This window comes from Sinocyclocheilus grahami, unplaced genomic scaffold (genome assembly GCF_001515645.1).
Source record: "Sinocyclocheilus grahami isolate Dianchi unplaced genomic scaffold, SAMN03320097.WGS_v1.1 scaffold565.1, whole genome shotgun sequence".
Lineage (NCBI taxonomy): Eukaryota > Metazoa > Chordata > Actinopteri > Cypriniformes > Cyprinidae > Sinocyclocheilus > Sinocyclocheilus grahami.
Genome location: NW_015505744.1, coordinates 615,658 through 632,976, shown reverse-complemented (window position 1 = coordinate 632,976; position 17,319 = coordinate 615,658). Strand labels below are relative to the sequence as shown.

At 38.8% G+C, this 17,319-nt stretch overlaps 2 protein-coding genes across 4 annotated transcripts in view; one reads left to right on the top strand and one right to left on the bottom strand.

Annotated features, from left to right (window-relative positions):
• Positions 1 to 8: 8 nt before the first annotated feature.
• On the bottom strand, positions 9 to 1,938 carry LOC107556344 (protein Simiate-like). Its single transcript, XM_016239441.1, has 6 exons — positions 1,769 to 1,938; positions 1,564 to 1,615; positions 909 to 1,038; positions 719 to 795; positions 562 to 631; positions 9 to 463 (listed from the first exon to the last, which is right to left on the bottom strand). Exons 1-6 carry the CDS (start codon positions 1,833 to 1,835, stop codon positions 332 to 334), a joined length of 528 nt encoding a protein of 175 aa, XP_016094927.1. The 5' UTR covers positions 1,836 to 1,938; the 3' UTR covers positions 9 to 331.
• A 241-nt stretch (positions 1,939 to 2,179) lies between these two features.
• LOC107556343 (elongator complex protein 2) overlaps positions 2,180 to 17,319 on the top strand; it is a 22,344-nt gene continuing 7,204 nt past the window's right edge. Inside the window, exons 1-17 of one of the 3 annotated variants that reach the window (XM_016239438.1) lie at positions 2,180 to 2,317; positions 2,602 to 2,680; positions 2,849 to 2,919; positions 3,569 to 3,710; positions 4,567 to 4,644; positions 4,873 to 4,937; positions 5,009 to 5,075; positions 5,824 to 5,967; positions 6,257 to 6,340; positions 6,534 to 6,634; positions 11,942 to 12,070; positions 12,218 to 12,367; positions 12,453 to 12,644; positions 13,087 to 13,156; positions 13,264 to 13,362; positions 14,261 to 14,318; positions 16,341 to 16,413. In XM_016239438.1, coding sequence (XP_016094924.1) covers positions 2,186 to 2,317; positions 2,602 to 2,680; positions 2,849 to 2,919; positions 3,569 to 3,710; positions 4,567 to 4,644; positions 4,873 to 4,937; positions 5,009 to 5,075; positions 5,824 to 5,967; positions 6,257 to 6,340; positions 6,534 to 6,634; positions 11,942 to 12,070; positions 12,218 to 12,367; positions 12,453 to 12,644; positions 13,087 to 13,156; positions 13,264 to 13,362; positions 14,261 to 14,318; positions 16,341 to 16,413 — 1,734 coding nt within the window. In that variant the 5' untranslated portion in view covers positions 2,180 to 2,185. Of the gene's footprint in view, positions 2,318 to 2,601; positions 2,681 to 2,848; positions 2,920 to 3,568; positions 3,711 to 4,044; positions 4,128 to 4,566; positions 4,645 to 4,849; positions 4,938 to 5,008; positions 5,076 to 5,823; positions 5,968 to 6,256; positions 6,341 to 6,533; positions 6,635 to 11,941; positions 12,071 to 12,217; positions 12,368 to 12,452; positions 12,645 to 13,086; positions 13,157 to 13,263; positions 13,363 to 14,260; positions 14,319 to 16,340; positions 16,414 to 17,319 lie in introns of those variants that run through there. The other 2 variants (XM_016239440.1, XM_016239439.1) reach the window with 2 other exon arrangements.

Genomic DNA, 17,319 nt, shown 5'->3' with positions numbered 1-17,319 from the left:
TGAAAAAGTTAGGGCCATAAGCAGTTTTATAGTAACCAGAAGGGAAATAATGTGTCTGTGAGGACACAGACCTGTTACTTCTCAAATTAAACCAGTTCTTAATGAAACAATAAACTAAACACTAAACAATACCCATGGCACTGGCATTGTTATGCATCTCATGAATAGTGGTCCAACAAAATGCCAAGACTGCTCTGGATCCAGCAGACAAGTCTTCATTCCTTCAGATTTTATCAAGGTGTTTTTTGAAATGTAAGTGGCACACATTCATGATGCCACTGACGTTTCCACCTGCTTGAAGTAATTTTTCTTCAAAGCAGTCTCGGCAGTTTCAAGGCTCTTCTTGTTGGTTTCTTTTTGTCAGAACCTCCTCATATCGTTCTCTGGTCAGAAGGCCTTCAGTGACACTCTTACTCTCTTCAAATTTAGGTAATATAACGGCAATGTATCCCTCTGTGGAAGGCTGTGCCAAAAAAGAACACAATTCACACATGTGGTCTTAAATTTGTAAAAGGTTCAAGCTTTTCCATTGAATTTTTTTAAAGCAGTATTTGTGGTAACCTTTTCCAATAACAGATCTGGCCTGTTCAAAATGGCTTCATTCACTTCTAGGAGACGTCCTCTGATACAGCTGGGAAAATATGAGTTGAACTGACATCATTTTAAGATGATAGAAATTCAAGGTGAAGTTTATCAAGCGACAATCTGTCTAACTGACCTGAATATGGTGTATTCCTGTTCATCTGTACACGTTATTCTACACAGTGGTGCAAACTCTGTCAGGAACTGACCACCCTGCAGAATAAATGATATTTGCTGATAATGTTCAGAGAAAGTGTAAATTAAGATATAAAAGTAATGATCACAATCATTACAGTATTAAACTCATTAAGGACAAAGGTACTCACTCGCTTTGACTTTCCAGACACCTTGTTCTTCAGACGGCTGCATCCATCGCTGATCTGATAGTTTATGTTTTTGATTTTTCGTCCATTCTGAAGGATAGGATGAGACTCTGCAAGTGTGATGACGCATATCCTGATGAGAAGAAAACAGAGTTAGGTTTTCACAGCAAAGGAACGTTTAGAGGGGTGTTTCTCCAACTATGAACACTTATGACCCTGTGGACTTTCAGAAAATAAAGAAGAGTGGACATATGGACCTTCCCTGCATCATGAACCTTTCCAACATGCTGTGATTTCAATCTATATCTCGGAATATGTATTCAGTTGATTGTGTAGCAGCAAAGAATGTCAAACAATAAATATAAACAGTTGGTTCAGATCCATCGTGGTTTAAAATATGTAATATATTTATAGTATGAAAGTTTGGATCTGAGATTGATGTACAGATTAAAATCTATGCATAAAAAAACATCCGAATCTGAGGTGTATACAGTATTAAAAGTGTTCAAGAGAGTTATCATATTCATCAACAAAAAGAAAAAGAAACAAACGTTGCTATCCGCTAGTTTAAATACAAATAAACTTAGTAAAAGTGTACAGTACGTACTTGAAGAAACACTAAGAAAATTGCACAGTGAATAGAATATAATACATCTACCTGTTGGAGTGCTGTAGAATGCAGTGATCCTCACATGCTTTTCCTTTCAGATCTAACGTTACATAAGCATTTACACCAACACAACAATTAATCATCACATCCTTAAAAAGCATATATTAAAAAAACGCTTTGGACGCTGATTTGAACATACATTGAGCTACAGTGAAAACGACAAGAGCAGACGAAACAGAAATCAACATATTACCAGTTTTATACCAGCGGGTGAAATAACGATCGATTACTGATGGGGCTTTCTTTTCACTATCTTCCATGTCAGCATCCACCACAGCAATTCAATTAAAAAAGACAAAAATATTACAGAGGATGATACAGTCTGATCATATCTAAACAGTGATGTTTGAAGCCGGAAGACAAATCAAGTCACACAAAAAAATGTCCGCACTGAATTTACATCCGGTTATACTAATTGTATCCCTCTGCTGGTGTTTTGCATAACTGTGTCTTGCAAAATGTCTTTACCTGATAATAAATACGAACGAATTGTTATGCAATCCAATTCAGCTATATTTTTAGAGAAACGTATTTTAAATAACTCTGTCAGGAACTACTATAGAGGCATATTCTCCCGGTTCGTTTTAGTTGTAACACAGCAGCGGAGAAGATGGCAGCGCCTGTAATGGACACATGTCATGTCTCTTGTTGTGCTAATCGCACTCCTAATGTTGTGTCATGGGGCAGAGGGGGTCTCATTGCCTTTGGGACATGTAATTCAGTTGCTCTTTATAACCCACGGGTAGGTACAGTTTGTCGCTTGATTTAGTTGAGGTGATGCTCATGCTCTGTGGCTTAGTTACACTTACATGATACAGTTACACTTACATTATACAGTTACACATGTTCCGATTCTTTAATGCAGTGATGTGCAAACTGTAAACTCAAACCTATGTTTAGAGTATGCATTCTGATGAAGTCATTTCATAGTAAATGTCTATAGTGTTTGATAAACTGTCGAATAAGATGACTGTGAAATTGTGACAGGTTTGTCTCATCTAAATTTGGTTTATTAATTGTTATCAGGAAATAAGGATTGTTGAGGTGCTGAATAAACACACTGGAAGAGTGAATGCTGTCCAGTGGGTTCATCAACAAGACTGCAGTAAGCCTTTTACCGTCATTAATAAATGTCAAATAGGCTGTTTACAGATATTTCAGAAAAAGTGTGAAATCTTTTACTTCATGCATAGACATTATTCAGTTGTCTGTCACTGTCAGACACAATAAAAACAAAGGAACTTGTAGAAACGTAAGCTGTCTGTTTCTGCAGGTCCGGAAACCCAGCTGGTATCTGGTGGATCGGATAATAATGTTGTTGTCTGGGAGAAGCAGGATGGGAAGGTATGTGTGTACAATAACAATAAATATGGACACTTATGCTGACAACATAATTGGGTCTTTCTGTTATGCAATACATTGGATAAAATATTAAATAAATCAACAGCTATTAAAGATGGATTTGTTTTTATCATAAATATCAAGGTGATTTTTTTTTTTTTTAGTCAGGACTTTATATCACTTTCCACCCGAGTTTCAATATACCTTTACATCTTTTGGAATATCTTTTGAATAACAGCCAGTTGCGACAAATGCCTTATGTTAAGAAAACCCTTAGTGATAACACTCTTACAGTTATAACAAAATGCAGCTAATTGATTTCTTAACTTAATAGTCTTGTTTCAATTTGCCCAGATCACCAATTGCATAATCCTCCAGGAAATGTCATTATTTCTGGTGGGAAAACCACAGCACAAACAGTTTTAGGACTGGATTTGAAAAATCATCAGATTATTTTGTCACACTGTAAACCGTCCTGTTTACTAAAATGACAGAAATCAGCATGATAAAAGCCCAAAAGGAACTGCAGAACAGGAATGACCCAGCTTTGTCAGTTATGGAGTTCAAATTTGTGATCTTCTGTTATAATTGTCTGTAAATGGCTAATCACAAAAGTTAAAAATGAGTTGTGCTTGTCCATCTTCTGCTGCAGTTCACAGCATGTGCAGTGTGCTCGGGACACTCGGGGCCCGTGTGTGCAGTGGATGCCATGTCTCTGTCCTCCTCTCAGTTACTGGTGGCCTCAGCATCTTCTGACTCCACTGTTAAACTCTGGATGTGCAGCTCTGATACAGGTAAGATAGGGAGTGTGTTCATCATAAAAGTGCAGATTTAAAATACTCAGACATGAAAGCTTTTAAAGATTTTTGTTTAAATAAGGACTTTTCAAGTTCTACAAGCCTGACATCTGCTGGTTGGTTCTTGTAAATGAATAGTAGTGCTTAAAATGAGGAATGACCCAGCTTTGTCAGTTATGGAGTTCAAATTTGTGATCTTCTGTTATAATTGTCTGTAAATGGCTAATCACAAAAGTTAAAAATGAGTTGTGCTTGTCCATCTTCTGCTGCAGTTCACAGCATGTGCAGTGTGCTCGGGACACTCGGGGCCCGTGTGTGCAGTGGATGCCATGTCTCTGTCCTCCTCTCAGTTACTGGTGGCCTCAGCATCTTCTGACTCCACTGTTAAACTCTGGACGTGCAGCTCTGATACAGGTAAGATAGGGAGTGTGTTCATCATAAAAGTGCAGATTTAAAATACTCAGACATGCAAGCTTTTAAAGATTTTTGTTTAAATAAGGACTTTTCAAGTTCTACAAGCCTGACATCTGCTGGTTGGTTCTTGTAAATGAATAGTAGTGCTTAAAATTGTCACACAATGATGAGTTGCATCATTCCTCTAACATTAAAGTGACGGTAGTCTAATGAGCTGTCTGCCAGCATGCAGAAACCAGCTTCTTTTGAGTGCATTTATTTTTTAAATTAGCACAGGAGATGATTTCTAGTTTTCAGGGTAGTTGTTCTAATATCGATATATATTTTGGATTAATAATAGTCTAATTTAAAAGAATAAGTTGTTATTTTTTTTAATAAGAATTCATCATGAGTTGGACAGGTTCATTTTCATGTGAGGTGTTTCTGCTCTCTTCATTAGTTGAATGCCTCCAGACCGTATCTTTTGGGAGCGGGTTCATGATGGATGTCTCCTTGGCGCTGTTGCCAGGCAGCAGAGGTAAGCTGCGCCTGCTGCTCCATGTTGATTTGCTGTATTGTCCAGCCCTATCATGTTAAAATCTCATTCTGTGCTTTAAATATGTCCTGGGGCGACGTTAGCCTGCCTCTTACATTATTCACGTCTGGACTGCAGCTGTATTTTGCTTCTAGATGCCGTGAATAGACTTAGTGACTTGTCTGCCTGGTGTGTTGGTGTGAATGAGGAGGATAATTACATCTCTTGCAGTTCCAGTACTGGCCTGTGGGGGAGATGCCAGCAGAGTTCACCTGTATGTGCAGCTCAATGGCCAGGTAAGACTGTCAGGTGACTTTGCTTTATATTAATGCTCTTCATATTTTGTGTATCATGTGGGTGTGTTTAGTTTCAGAGGCTTCTGACTCTGACAGGACATGAGGATTGGGTCCGATGTGTGGAGTGGGCCACTAAAGGTAAGAATAAATGTGCTTAAGAAGCATTATATTTAGAGGAAGTAAAATGAAGCGTGTTTTAGGACACCATGAAAACTAAATTTGACCTTTGTAGCCTTCAGTCCTTATTGTAATCTATTCCAAATGTTGGTGTCAAAGGATTTTTTTAAAAAGAAATTAATATTTTAAATGCATTTAATTGATTGAAAATATCAGTAGCAAAATGTATAATGTTACACAAATTTCTATCTGAAATAAATTCTGTTATTTTGAATTTTCTATTAATTGAAGAATCCTGAAAAAATAAAACATGGTTTCCACAAAAATATTAAGCAGCACAACTTTTGAAATGTGAAAATTCAGCTTTGTTACCACAGGAATAAATAAATTGTAATAATTAGCAATATTACTGTTTTTACTGTATTTGTATTTAAATAAATTCAGCCTTGGTAAACGTAAGAGACTTTTTAATAAATTGGCAGATAAACACACACACACACACACACACATATACTGTATATATATATGTTTTCATGAATTTTGGCATAAGAGTTGAAGTCAAATACCCATTTAATACATAAGATACAGTACTGGCAGTGAAATAGTCCAGGGATATAAAATGCACCATCTTAAAGAGCCAGTATTGTTGTTTTCACTCTCACGTTCTTTTATAATGCATGAAACAGGCACGTGCTGCCAACTAAAGGCACTGTAACTGAAATATACAATACACATACTACTTATTTTTGACTGCTTGTTGGATGTGTAGATGGAGAGCTCTGGCTAGCCAGCTGTTCTCAAGACTGTCTGATCAGAGTGTGGAGACTGTTTGCCAAGACTGCCACTGAACCAGACCAGCAGGCTGACGCTGTTATCAAGATGAAGGAGAATGTTTTTCAAGTGTCTGGAGATGGTGAGGCTGGAGGTTTTGCGTGATTGGAATTAAGTTGTGTGATGACTTGTATAAATTGGTTATTGTTGAGTTGATTAGCTTCTTGATTATCTGTTTAGAAACCATGTCTTGGCCTATAGAAACACAAAATAAAGGATTACATATATAGTGTTTTATAATCAGAGTCCAAAAATGAACTTCCAGCATCCAAATGCAAGTAAAATGGACTTTGTCTAGTAAAGACCTAAAGTAATGAAAAATGTGTGAGGATAATGATATACTCCTCATTGCTTATTTCTTTCTGCTCTAGAGTTTGCTGTGACTCTTGAAACAGTGCTGGCTGGCCATGAAAACTGGGTTTATGGAATTCACTGGCAGCCTCCATGTGTCAAAGGTATTCCTGCATGCTTTCATTTAGTGATTAGTGAGCATGAGCTGATTTCGTTTCTTTAGTTTCTTTATATCATTGCAATGTGCTGTGAAATTATTTTCATTTTGATATACTGTATAATTTATATTGTTTTTATTATTTTATTTGTATTTATCCAGTCTCCCTCTGTTTTGTAACTTGATGTCTCCCCCTGCAGGTGACTCAGTGGAACAGCCCCTGAAGCTGCTCTCTGCCTCAATGGACAAGACCATGATCTTATGGGGGCCAGAGGAGGATTCAGGCATGTGGGTTGAGCTGGTAAAGTCACCTTGTTTGCTACTTAATAAATACTGATATTGGAAAAATTTAAAAGGTGGATTAGAATGCAGTAAAATGCATGCAAATTTCCAGAAGACTTAAGAAATCTAGCTTCAGTTCTAGCCTTTCAGAGTTTTTAAAGAAAGGGTGGGAAATTATGGGACGGAGAGAGAAGAAATTAGATTTGGACAACTCCAGAGTTGAACTCTGATGTGTCACACACATTGTGCTACCACTGTGCTATGACTCGGATTTCAAAATTTTTTTAATAAAAAAATAATAATTGATCAATTTCATTCATAAAGCACCTTTCAAATCCAGTCAAATGCGCTTCAAAGTGCTTTACAAACATAAACAAGTAACTGACACAAAATACAAGCAATGAAAATAATGCTAAAGTAGTTTATAATAAAAGTGTAAAATAATAGAATACAATAAAATAAAAATCAACAAAATGTAGAACATACATTTGAATGATTTTAATAAATAAAATAAACATAAATAATAGACAAAAAATTAATACACTACATAAAAGCCAGACTAAATAACTAGGTTTTTAATTTTTATGTTTAAAAATATCAGTATTTTCTGCACTTCTCATTTCCTTTATTGGCATGGAGCATAATGGCTGAATGCAGCATCACCAAATAAAGAGAGGAACCGGATGATCTGTGGGGCCTTGCAGAAAGCTTTTTTAAAAGGTACTCTGGTGCAAGACCATGTAGTGCCTTATAAACTAATAAAGAAATTGAAAACTAGCATAAAGACTTTAAAATAGGCACAAGATCTAGTTCTAGACACAAGACGTCTCTCATTGCAGACCCTACGTCAATGGCTTCAATCTCCTCTGTTTTTTAAACCTGAGCGTACAGATCAGGCTCCTGGAAAGAAATTACCCCATCCTGAGGTCATTTCCTTCCTGCCTTTCATATACTCTCTGGTTACCAGCCATGGACTTCTAGAATCCGCAGCAGGGGCAGGAAGTGCTGCACAAGCTCCTCTGTTACGCTCTCTGGGTCTTGCAGGGAACATCTGCCCATTCTCTGCTAACTGCGTTGAATTTAACCCACACACTGAGAATTGCACAGATACGCTTGTTCTCTTCCATCTGTGTGAGGGACTGTGAATGATTGGTGAGCTCCTCTCAGAAATGGGATGGCGATAAAAAATGTTTTTTTTTTTTTTTTACTTCAGTCATAAAAGAACATTTTGATTGGCGTTGCAGCAGCAGATAACAGGCTTGACTTCATGGTTGATTAATAAGAGGTACTCACTTTGATCTTGGCTCACAGACTCCGATCAATGGCTCCTGATTCTGACACTTGGCATGTCGTAGTACGACGAGTAGTGCTTTGTCGTACTAAGGCTTGTCCAAATAAAAATGAAAGACAGTGAGTTGTAGTTGTAAGAAGAAAGAGGTTGATTTCAGGTCTTGTGTTGTACCTGAATGCAATGGGGTTGTTATATATCCATTATCTTCTGCACTGCATGTGTCTTCTGTATAGAGTCGTAAAGGGCATACGATATGAGGTAGGTGGGAACTGGATTATCAGATGTGGTTGAGCGCAGTTGAACTGACAGATTCATGGATACAAAGGAAATAAATGTGGGTTATTATACATCCTTTTCGATTTCTACCTTCTGGTCCCCTACTTTCACTTCGGCTTTAGCTCAGGTTAAGAGATAAGCAACAGATATAATGCATACTTGGCTATTACTACATTATGTAGAACAAAACTGAAAAGGTTGTAGCATGAAGGCCCTTTCGCAATAAACATAAATATGTCATAAACTAAATTTTGAACAGTCACAATGGATTCCTGTGGTGCATTTCACACCAGTTTTTGCTGCTGATTAAATTCCACTATTTATATCAGTTTTTAAGATTTAGTTTTTTTTATCTTGCATTTGGTGTGAAAAGTTCTTAACCATTGAACCTGCAATAATTACTTGATCATAAATATGGCAGTTTATATTATCTAAAACTTGCCTTCATGGCACAGTTATGGGCTGACTGCAAGTGCCCTACTAAGCAGAAAATTACCAGCATCACTTTGGCTAATTAACACATCCACAAAGAAGAGTCTCCTCCATAATGATTAGCCTAATTGGTCAGATTTAGTGGAGATCTGGTTTGCAGTAGAGTGGCCAGGCAAACTGCTGGGTAAAGTACACCCTACTAATAAGCCATGTTGCCTGTGAGCAGTGTGGGGGGACTGCAGGAACCATTTTGAGACTCTGTGAGCCATTAGTGTTGTGCTAATGGTTTATTTTCCCTGATTGACTAGAAGAGAGAACGCACGAGTTACCATGAAACATCTTTAACCTCCAGATCTCATGACCCACACCCACATCACCTAGAATTGGCGTAATATTGAGCTGCTCATCATTGTTGGATTGCTCACTTTTTAGCCTCATAATTCTCTCATCTCCACAGGAATAAAACCATGAGTAAAGCATTAGTTTGTCCGGTAGCGATAACCTTTATCTTGTAAGATAAAGTGCAAGATAATCCAAGACAAGTAGTCATTTAGCAAACACTTTTATCCACAGTGGCTTGCAGTATACTTATTGAATCACTTTGGAGCAACCGGCACGAAGTACCTTTCAAGGGCATAAGGCTGATAGTTCATGGATTGCTTCTACTGGGCTTCAAACCTACGTGTTCCCACTTCTCATTGGTTCTATCTAAAGTGCTTTAATTTTTTAAGTGTGGGGTTATGGCTACCAGTTGAGTTACAAGAACCTAGTCTTTTGGCTACCGGCCTAGATTTTCTAGATCACATCATTGTAGTACTGAGGCACTGTTTGATTTCCAGGATCCTCAAGAGTTTTGTGCCTCCCCTGCATTGTTTCCTTTCATACCAATCCCATCCAAAACACTGTGGTTTGTGTTACAACACACATTGTGCAAACAAATCCATATTGGTGTTCCTTCCCTAAACAAGAGTGATTGCACATTTCACCCATGAGATTTGGTCGTGATATACGAGTAGCCATGTGGACAGAATTCAAAATCAATCTGGTTAATGTTGCATCACTCTTTCCAGAATGGCTCGCAGAGATCCGTGCCATTCAAAGTGAAGGGCTCTCTTTATCGCAGTCATTAATTCTGCCATATTCACTTCGTAGGATACGCCTGTGAAGGGCATCTCAAATGTCTCTCTATTGGCGTACACAGGAGCGTGAAAATGTCGATAGACCTTACCGTTTGATGGTTTGTGGATTTAGTTTTGAATCCAGCCAGTGTGGCTCTGTACGAACTGTCCTGCATGTCTAGTGGCGGCGTTAAAATCTCAGCGTTAGATGGCTGATTTGTCCGTCTAGTATTGTTGTTTTGATGAAGAGCTTAAGCTAGCCACCTGATCTGGCAATATCTTTGAGACATGCTCTACTGGGCATGACAAGAGACTGAATCATTGAGCGCTGACACTCCTGAACGTGAGGAATCACTGCTGCTTTTAACACGGCTGCCTGGAAATGTCTTGTCCTGCTCAAGGTCAACAGGAAACACCACTGCGATGGCTGTCAACTGAAATTTTCATACCTCCTTTTCACAGCTGAAAGTGAGATTCGATTAAATTACAAAAATATTTCTTCACCCTCTGAGAGTGTATTGGCAATGCAGATGTTGAGGCTGGAGCATCAGTCTTTGCTTGCACACAACCATAAATAAAAGTAGAGGCAGGTTATCGCTGATGGCATAATCATGACTAATTATCTTGTTTTATACAATGTTACCGCTTGCTCCGCAGCACGACTCACTTCCCCCATTACCGTGAGACACTCGAGCAGCATTAAGCGTGTTAGACACGGGCCTGACGGAGGGCAAGCCGTGCTACAGTTTGCTGGAAAACAATTGCATTGCTTTGGTATTCATAGCCCAGCCCAGTCTGGGGAGTTTACACTGATTCATTCTTCATGTGACCATTTTGTCTCCCAGCTTTCCGAGGCTCATATTTGATTTAATGTGTGTGTGATTACGTTCAACATCACATTAATGCATTCAAAGGAAGCAAACACGATTTATTTCTCATTTAATAGTCTCCTCTTTGCATACATCGTGCTTTTCGCTTGTCGGCCTGATTAATTGGTGTCCTCAGACTGTTACTTAACGGAGATGGAGCACAGCTGTAGACTCTCAACTCGGATTGCTCAGGATTCATGACTACTAATTAGCGGCCTGTTTGTCCAGCCGGTTTATCAGGGGCAGTGACACCAGCGAAGGCCTCGCTTATCAAATGCTCACCATCAAGAACATGATGGAGAGCGCAGAGTGTTCCCTAGGTTTTTGTTTTCATGTAAATGTCCTATTTGGGATCGGATTTTAGCCACCCCAGGCAATTAACTCATAACAGCCATAACATAATGTCATTCTCTCTGTATAATCAAATTAACAAATAACCCTAAAACGAGTTTATAAGCACTTCAGACAGGATTTCAGAGTGGATGACAGTCTACAATATCACCATACTAAGGGACTGTGGTGGACTGGATTTTAAAGATCTGGAGTACGTTTCCCAAAAGTATTGTTAGGTACAAAGAAAGTTTGTCACCAACAATTCAGTGATTCTCAAAACCATAGTTTTAATGAGCAATTGTGAACGGCTTCATGAAGTTGTGAGGTTGGAACTGCAGCTCTCACGCTGTGGTTAGAAACATAGTTTCTTCTTAGTATGACAGGTGGACGTAAATATATCAAGCTCTTAAACAAAATAAGCAATATATATCAGGCCACTTTCCTGTTAGGAGCAACACCCAGTGTGATCTGCTGCTGCTGTAGCCCATCTGCTTCAAGGTTTGACGTGTTGTGTGTTCAGAGATGCTCTTCTGCAAACCTCGGTTGTGACAGGTGGCTATTAGAGTTACTGTTGCCTTTCTATCATCTTGAACCAGTCTGACCTCTGGCATCAACAAGGTATTTTTGCCCACAGAACTACTGCTCACTGGATATCTTGTCTTTTTCTGACCATTATCTGTAAATACTACAGGTGGATGTGCATGAAAATTTCAGTAGGCTGATTAGATATTTGCATTAACAAGCGAGATATAGTCGTAAATAGCTAGTTAATTTCTCCAATAACATAAAATATCATACTATGGTAGTTATGCAGCTAATTACATTGTTGTATGAGAAACACACCACAGGGTGGGTAACCAAAATATTGGATTAATAATCCACCATTGTGTCCTTCTAGGTAGTCCTACAAGAATGTTTTGGGCTTTATGTGTGGTGCTGTACACTATAATATGGATAGTTTGAATATTTATTGTTTCTCCGTTATTTCTTGTTGACTCTTCATTAAGGTTCGTGTTGGGGAAGTTGGAGGAAATACCCTGGGTTTCTATGGATGCCAGATGAGTCCCGACGGCTTTATGATTCTGGCTCATGCCTTTCACGGAGCGCTGCACCTCTGGCACTGTGACAGCAACCAGGTCAGACCTAACTGACAACATCCGCCAGTAATGCAAAGCTTTTTATGCAAACATTCCTTTTTACCTAATAAAAATGGTCAAAATTCAAGTATGTTATGGTTTACACCAAATGGAGTAAATTAATATGGAGATTTATGTTTTAAACAGGGAGCATGGAGGCCTAGTGTGGTCATTTCGGGTCACTTTAATGCAGTGCAGGACTTGAGCTGGGATCCTGAGGGAGAGTTTATCATCACCGTCGGATCGGACCAAACCACTAGACTCTTTACACCCTGGACCAGAAACGGATGCTCAGAGGTTTAAACAAATATAATCTATTTGATTTTTGAATGATCATACACTGTAGGCTTTTATAGTTGATCAAAGCTTTCTGTGTTTGCAGATTACCTGGCACGAGATCTCAAGGCCGCAGATACACGGCTATGACATGCAGTGTCTGACTATGGTTGGGCGTTTTCAGTTCGTGTCCGGTGCTGATGAGAAGGTCCTGCGGGTGTTCAAGGCTCCAAGGAATTTTGTGGAGAACTTTGCTAACATATCATGCACCTCTCTGGAGAAACTACTGGGCTGTAATGTAAGTACTTAGAATCATCTCATCTTTAAACTTTAATTAGTTACATCAAATAAAAACCTAGGTTTTAATTACTCTTTGCACTGTCTTGGATCAGCGAGAGATTTCAAGATGAGTCTCACATTTTTCCATTATCTTAATCCTAATGTTTATGCACATGCTCTCAGATATATAGCTAAATTAGTTTAATTTTCTGTAACTTGAGGGTAATGGTAAATGAGACGACATAAATGGCATTCTCAATTCAGGTTGATCTCGTATAATTAAACGAATGTCACTTAAACGCTTTGGCTTTTGTGGAGCCAAACACAGCCGTGCTTATATTTAGACCAGCATTTTGTTTTTATACAACAGTTCAATAAAACGTTTTAAACAAGTTAATAATATAATAGAAGGGTTTCTATAGAGAGGTTTTACAGTGTGTGTCTGTCTCCTGTGTGTTCAGGATATAGCAGATCTCCCAGAGGGAGCCAGCACTCCTGCCCTTGGCCTGTCCAACAAGGCCGTGTTTCAAGGTATGAACCCTTTGAATTCGTTGGCCACAGGAGAATAGGCATTGTGCTGATCCTGAGAGCAGTGAGGCAGTTGCTAACCTTTACTGTGGCATCTGATGTGTTTGCAGGTGACCTCACATCTCAGAGCTCTCAACAGGACAGTGAAGATTTCAATAGCCTGTCCGACCAATATAAAGAGTCCTACTTTCAACCTCTCAAACTCACGGGTATTTATGTATACAGTTTTATTTTATTTTTTTCTCAACTGTGGTTGGTCATTTTTACATTTCAGTCAAATGGGCTCTTTCTCTCCAAGTAGACAGTTCTTAGCTGAAACAAAATATAATTTGTACCAGACTTTATGGCAATAGTCAAAAACCTCACCATCACCAGGTAGACACTGTAAGTTCCTCAGTTATTCCTAGAAAACACATTGATATCCTTCATTTGTGACAAGCAGTTATTAAAGACTGTTTTCTCTGGTTTATTAATGTATCTGGGGCATGAATCAGAGATACTGGAGACAAATGTTATTAAAGCATAAGGGGGGTGAGTGTTGAAGCAGGGGGGTTTATGCCTCTCTTGCTCCAGGCAAACAGTGGCAAACGTTGTCAATGTGATTGAAAAAGCTCCTTAATCTGGAATCATAATTAGAAAGAAGGCTTATATAATTGCAAAGTTAAAATATTGATGACTCTGGGCGATGGGGAGTGCAATGAGGCGGACACAGAGTTGTTAATGGAATAATACCACTCTGGAGGGGCAAACAGGGAAATAATTAAAATAAAACCGCAAACCAGGGATGAATTTAAAAAATGCCTGGTCTCCATTCCATTTCAATTGGGGCATGTGTTACATAAGTGTCTGTGTATCTAAATGAGACAATATTATTTCAGGCTTGCACAAAGAGAGCTAAATTTGATTTACAGCATGTCGTAAAGCTAACGGCCATTGAAAATTGTAGATAAAGCCGCCGTTGTTCCAAACAGCTTTGAGTAAATTGCTCGGCTGTGTATCTGTTGCTAAATTAAAAAAATGAGCCTATTGAAAAATACAGGCTATAGGCGTCTGCTCATTTCTCATAATAACTATGTTTATATATTGTGACTGTGTGTGTATTGCCAGAGCCTCCGACAGAGGACGACCTCTTGCAGAACACACTCTGGCCAGAGGTACAGAAGCTGTGAGTTTCCCATCAATTCTCATTTGTGTTCTTCTGCCCTCATTGGTTGTTCTGCAGTGGGCACTAATGCTGTACCGCATTATTGCTTAACCAGCTTCTGTGACATAAACAATGCAGTGTAATAGGTATTTAGAGCTCACGACAAGAACCATTCATCCTGTATGCTTTGACACTAAACAAGAAAAGCCTAAAATTGTTCATTAAATATATATTTTTATTCCTCTCCTTAACTTCTGCATCCAAACTAAGACACAAAAATACTGTATGCAAGCATGTGAATGTTAATGCTTCTGGTTATGCAAGTTTGATGCTGTGTCATTGCTCTCTGAAATGTGTCAGACCAGAATTCTACACTGCTGTGAAGGATGTTATAGTAGGCATAAGAATAAACTTTAGACTGACTGATAATAATAATAATAATAATAATAATAATAAAAGTCGGCGCTGATAGCCTCACGTGCAGTTCACCAGCATAGAGTATCGTTGCGCTTCAGGTGTCCTGAGTTATAATCCGGCCCCCCTCTCTCCCCCATTTTGCTTCCTGTCTACCAATTATCCTATCAAAATAAAGGCAAAAATAAATCTTAAAAAAATATATAAATAAATATTTTTTTCAACAACCAGTAGCAATTTAAGCAATTGTCTAGTAGGCAATATGTAGCACATATATACCAATTGTTTTATGCATGTGATTTTAAACAATGGTAATTAAAATAATAATAATAATACATTTTTACACAAACAAAAGACACTTCAAGTTTAGACAAATATTTATTGCACCAAGAGTAATTTTTCCTATGATCAATCTTTAAAGTCATGGAGCAACAGTTTATTTTATTATTTAGTTAATTTAGTATAATTTATATACTATTAATTAATATTTTGGATAACCATTTTGTTATATTTTCAGATTTCATTTTTTTTGTTGGTGTTTTTGCCTCTATTATGATAGGACAGAATAGAGCTGACAGGAAGTGAAGTGGGAGAGAGAGTGGGGCGGGGCGGGAAAGTTCCTCAAGTCGGGATTCGAACTCAGGACCCTCATAGCGCAATGCTGCTGTATGTGTCGGCACGCTGCCCACAAGGCTATTGGCACCGACTTAAGTTTTTTTAAATATTCTGTATTATTTCAATTAAAATATATATATTTTTTCAATAGTTTTAGTTAACAACAACAACAACAACACTGCAACAGTTTGCAGCAGATTTGCTTAAACTGTTCAAATGTTTATAGCTGAATAGAATCCAGATTAATGGCTCAGATATTTGAAGTCTCTATTGATCCCTTGCATACTGAGGATTGTTACTGCCACAGCAATGCAAAGGGGTGTTTGCATTAGCCAAGCATTTGTGCCTGTGTTTGCTTACTTGCATTCAGTATTTTCTGGCCTAAGTTTGCCGAGCTTTTGTTAGCACACAATAATGCCCGTGTTGCACTAAAATGACATACGACTCTGACATTTGCTGAAACTGTAGGCAATATATTACAGAATTGGATGGTTAGTGGCATTCTGCACTGGTTGGTGGGAAAATAGGCATATTATTCACAAGAAGTTTTGCTAAATTATTACACATTAACAGTATTTTTCACGATTAAATATTCATGTCCCACCAAGGCATTTACAATCAATTGAAATGTACAGACTTGCATTTTTTTACTTGCTCATAAGAATTCAAAGTCGGTTTCCTTGATACACAGGCGACACTGGATAAACTATAATAATTTACATACACAGCTGTAAGCAGCTGAAGTCTTTGACAGCCTGGCTTGCCGAGCTATTCATCCAACACTGGAAATTACTAAGCAGATCTGCTAATGGCTGCCAGAGCGCACGGCTTTCTTCCACTCCCATAAGCACAGGAGAGCACGCACGGCAGCCCTGACACACAAAGCATCCGTCATGTTTGAATCACCGCCCGACCGTCTCTCTGAACCTGTCACGGTGCTCAGGCTTTATTTGTGAGCAAGTACTTATAGAGCCCTCATTAACATGTGCTCTTTCCGTGTCGCTCTCTCCGCAGGTATGGACACGGTTTTGAGATGTTTTGTCTGGCGTCGGATTCTGAGAGGACGGTGGTGGCCTCAGCGTGTAAGGTACAATCACATGGGTGACCAGATGGTCATTAGTGTCACACAAATGTAGCCGTGGACTGTAATAACAGGACACAGAAAAGCATGTATGCGTGAAGCTGCACCGATCCTTAAAGGGATAGTTCACCCAAAAATGAAAATTTGATGTTTATCTGCTTACCCCCAGGGCATCCAAGATGTAGGTGACTTTGTTTCTTCAGTAGAACACACATGATGATTTTTAAGTCCAGCCGTTGTGGTCTATCAGTCTTATAATGGATGGCAATGGTAACAAAATCTATGAGTGTAAAAAAAACATGCACAGACAAATCCAAATTAAACCCTGCGGCTCGTGACGACACATTGATGTCCTAAGACACGAAACGATCGGTTTGTGCCAGAAACCAAACAGTATTTATATAATTTTTTACCTTTAATACACCACTATGTCCAACTGTCTTCAGTTTACGCCAGAGCGTAGTTTACGTAGTTTAGTTGACTTTCCACGCATTCCCAACTTCTGAGCCGTGATGTCCTAAGACACGAAACGATCGGTTTGTGCCAGAAACCAAACAGTATTTATATAATTTTTTACCTTTAATACACCACTATGTCCAACTGTCTTTAGGTGCGCGCAGGCATCCGGTACGTGAGGTGTGTATGCGCTCTGGCGTAGTTTACGCCAGAGCGTAGTTTACGTAGTTTAGTTGACTTTCCACGTATTCCCAAATTCTGAGCCTGCTCGCCTGAAGTTATGGTTGAGTGCTCTTCGGCTGGATATCAACACACCCACCTCACCTCACGCACCGGATGCCGTGCGCGTGCCCAAAGACAGTTGGACATAGTGGTGTATTAGAGGTAAAATATGATATAAATACTGTTCGGTTTCTCGCACAAACCAATCGTTTCATGTCTTAGGACATCAGTGTG

What these genes read in the sequence shown, in the direction of transcription:
- LOC107556344 (XM_016239441.1), bottom strand. Translation starts at nt 1,835, where the DNA reads ATGGAAGATAGTGAAAAGAAAGCCCCATCAGTAATCGATCGTTATTTC. An exon ending in CAGGAATACACCATATTCAG is followed by an intron (nt 632 to 718) that starts GTCAGTTAGACA and finishes ATATTTTCCCAG; the next exon opens with CTGTATCAGAGGACGTCTCC. An exon ending in CAGATCTGTTATTGGAAAAG is followed by an intron (nt 464 to 561) that starts GTTACCACAAAT and finishes TTTTTGGCACAG; the next exon opens with CCTTCCACAGAGGGATACAT.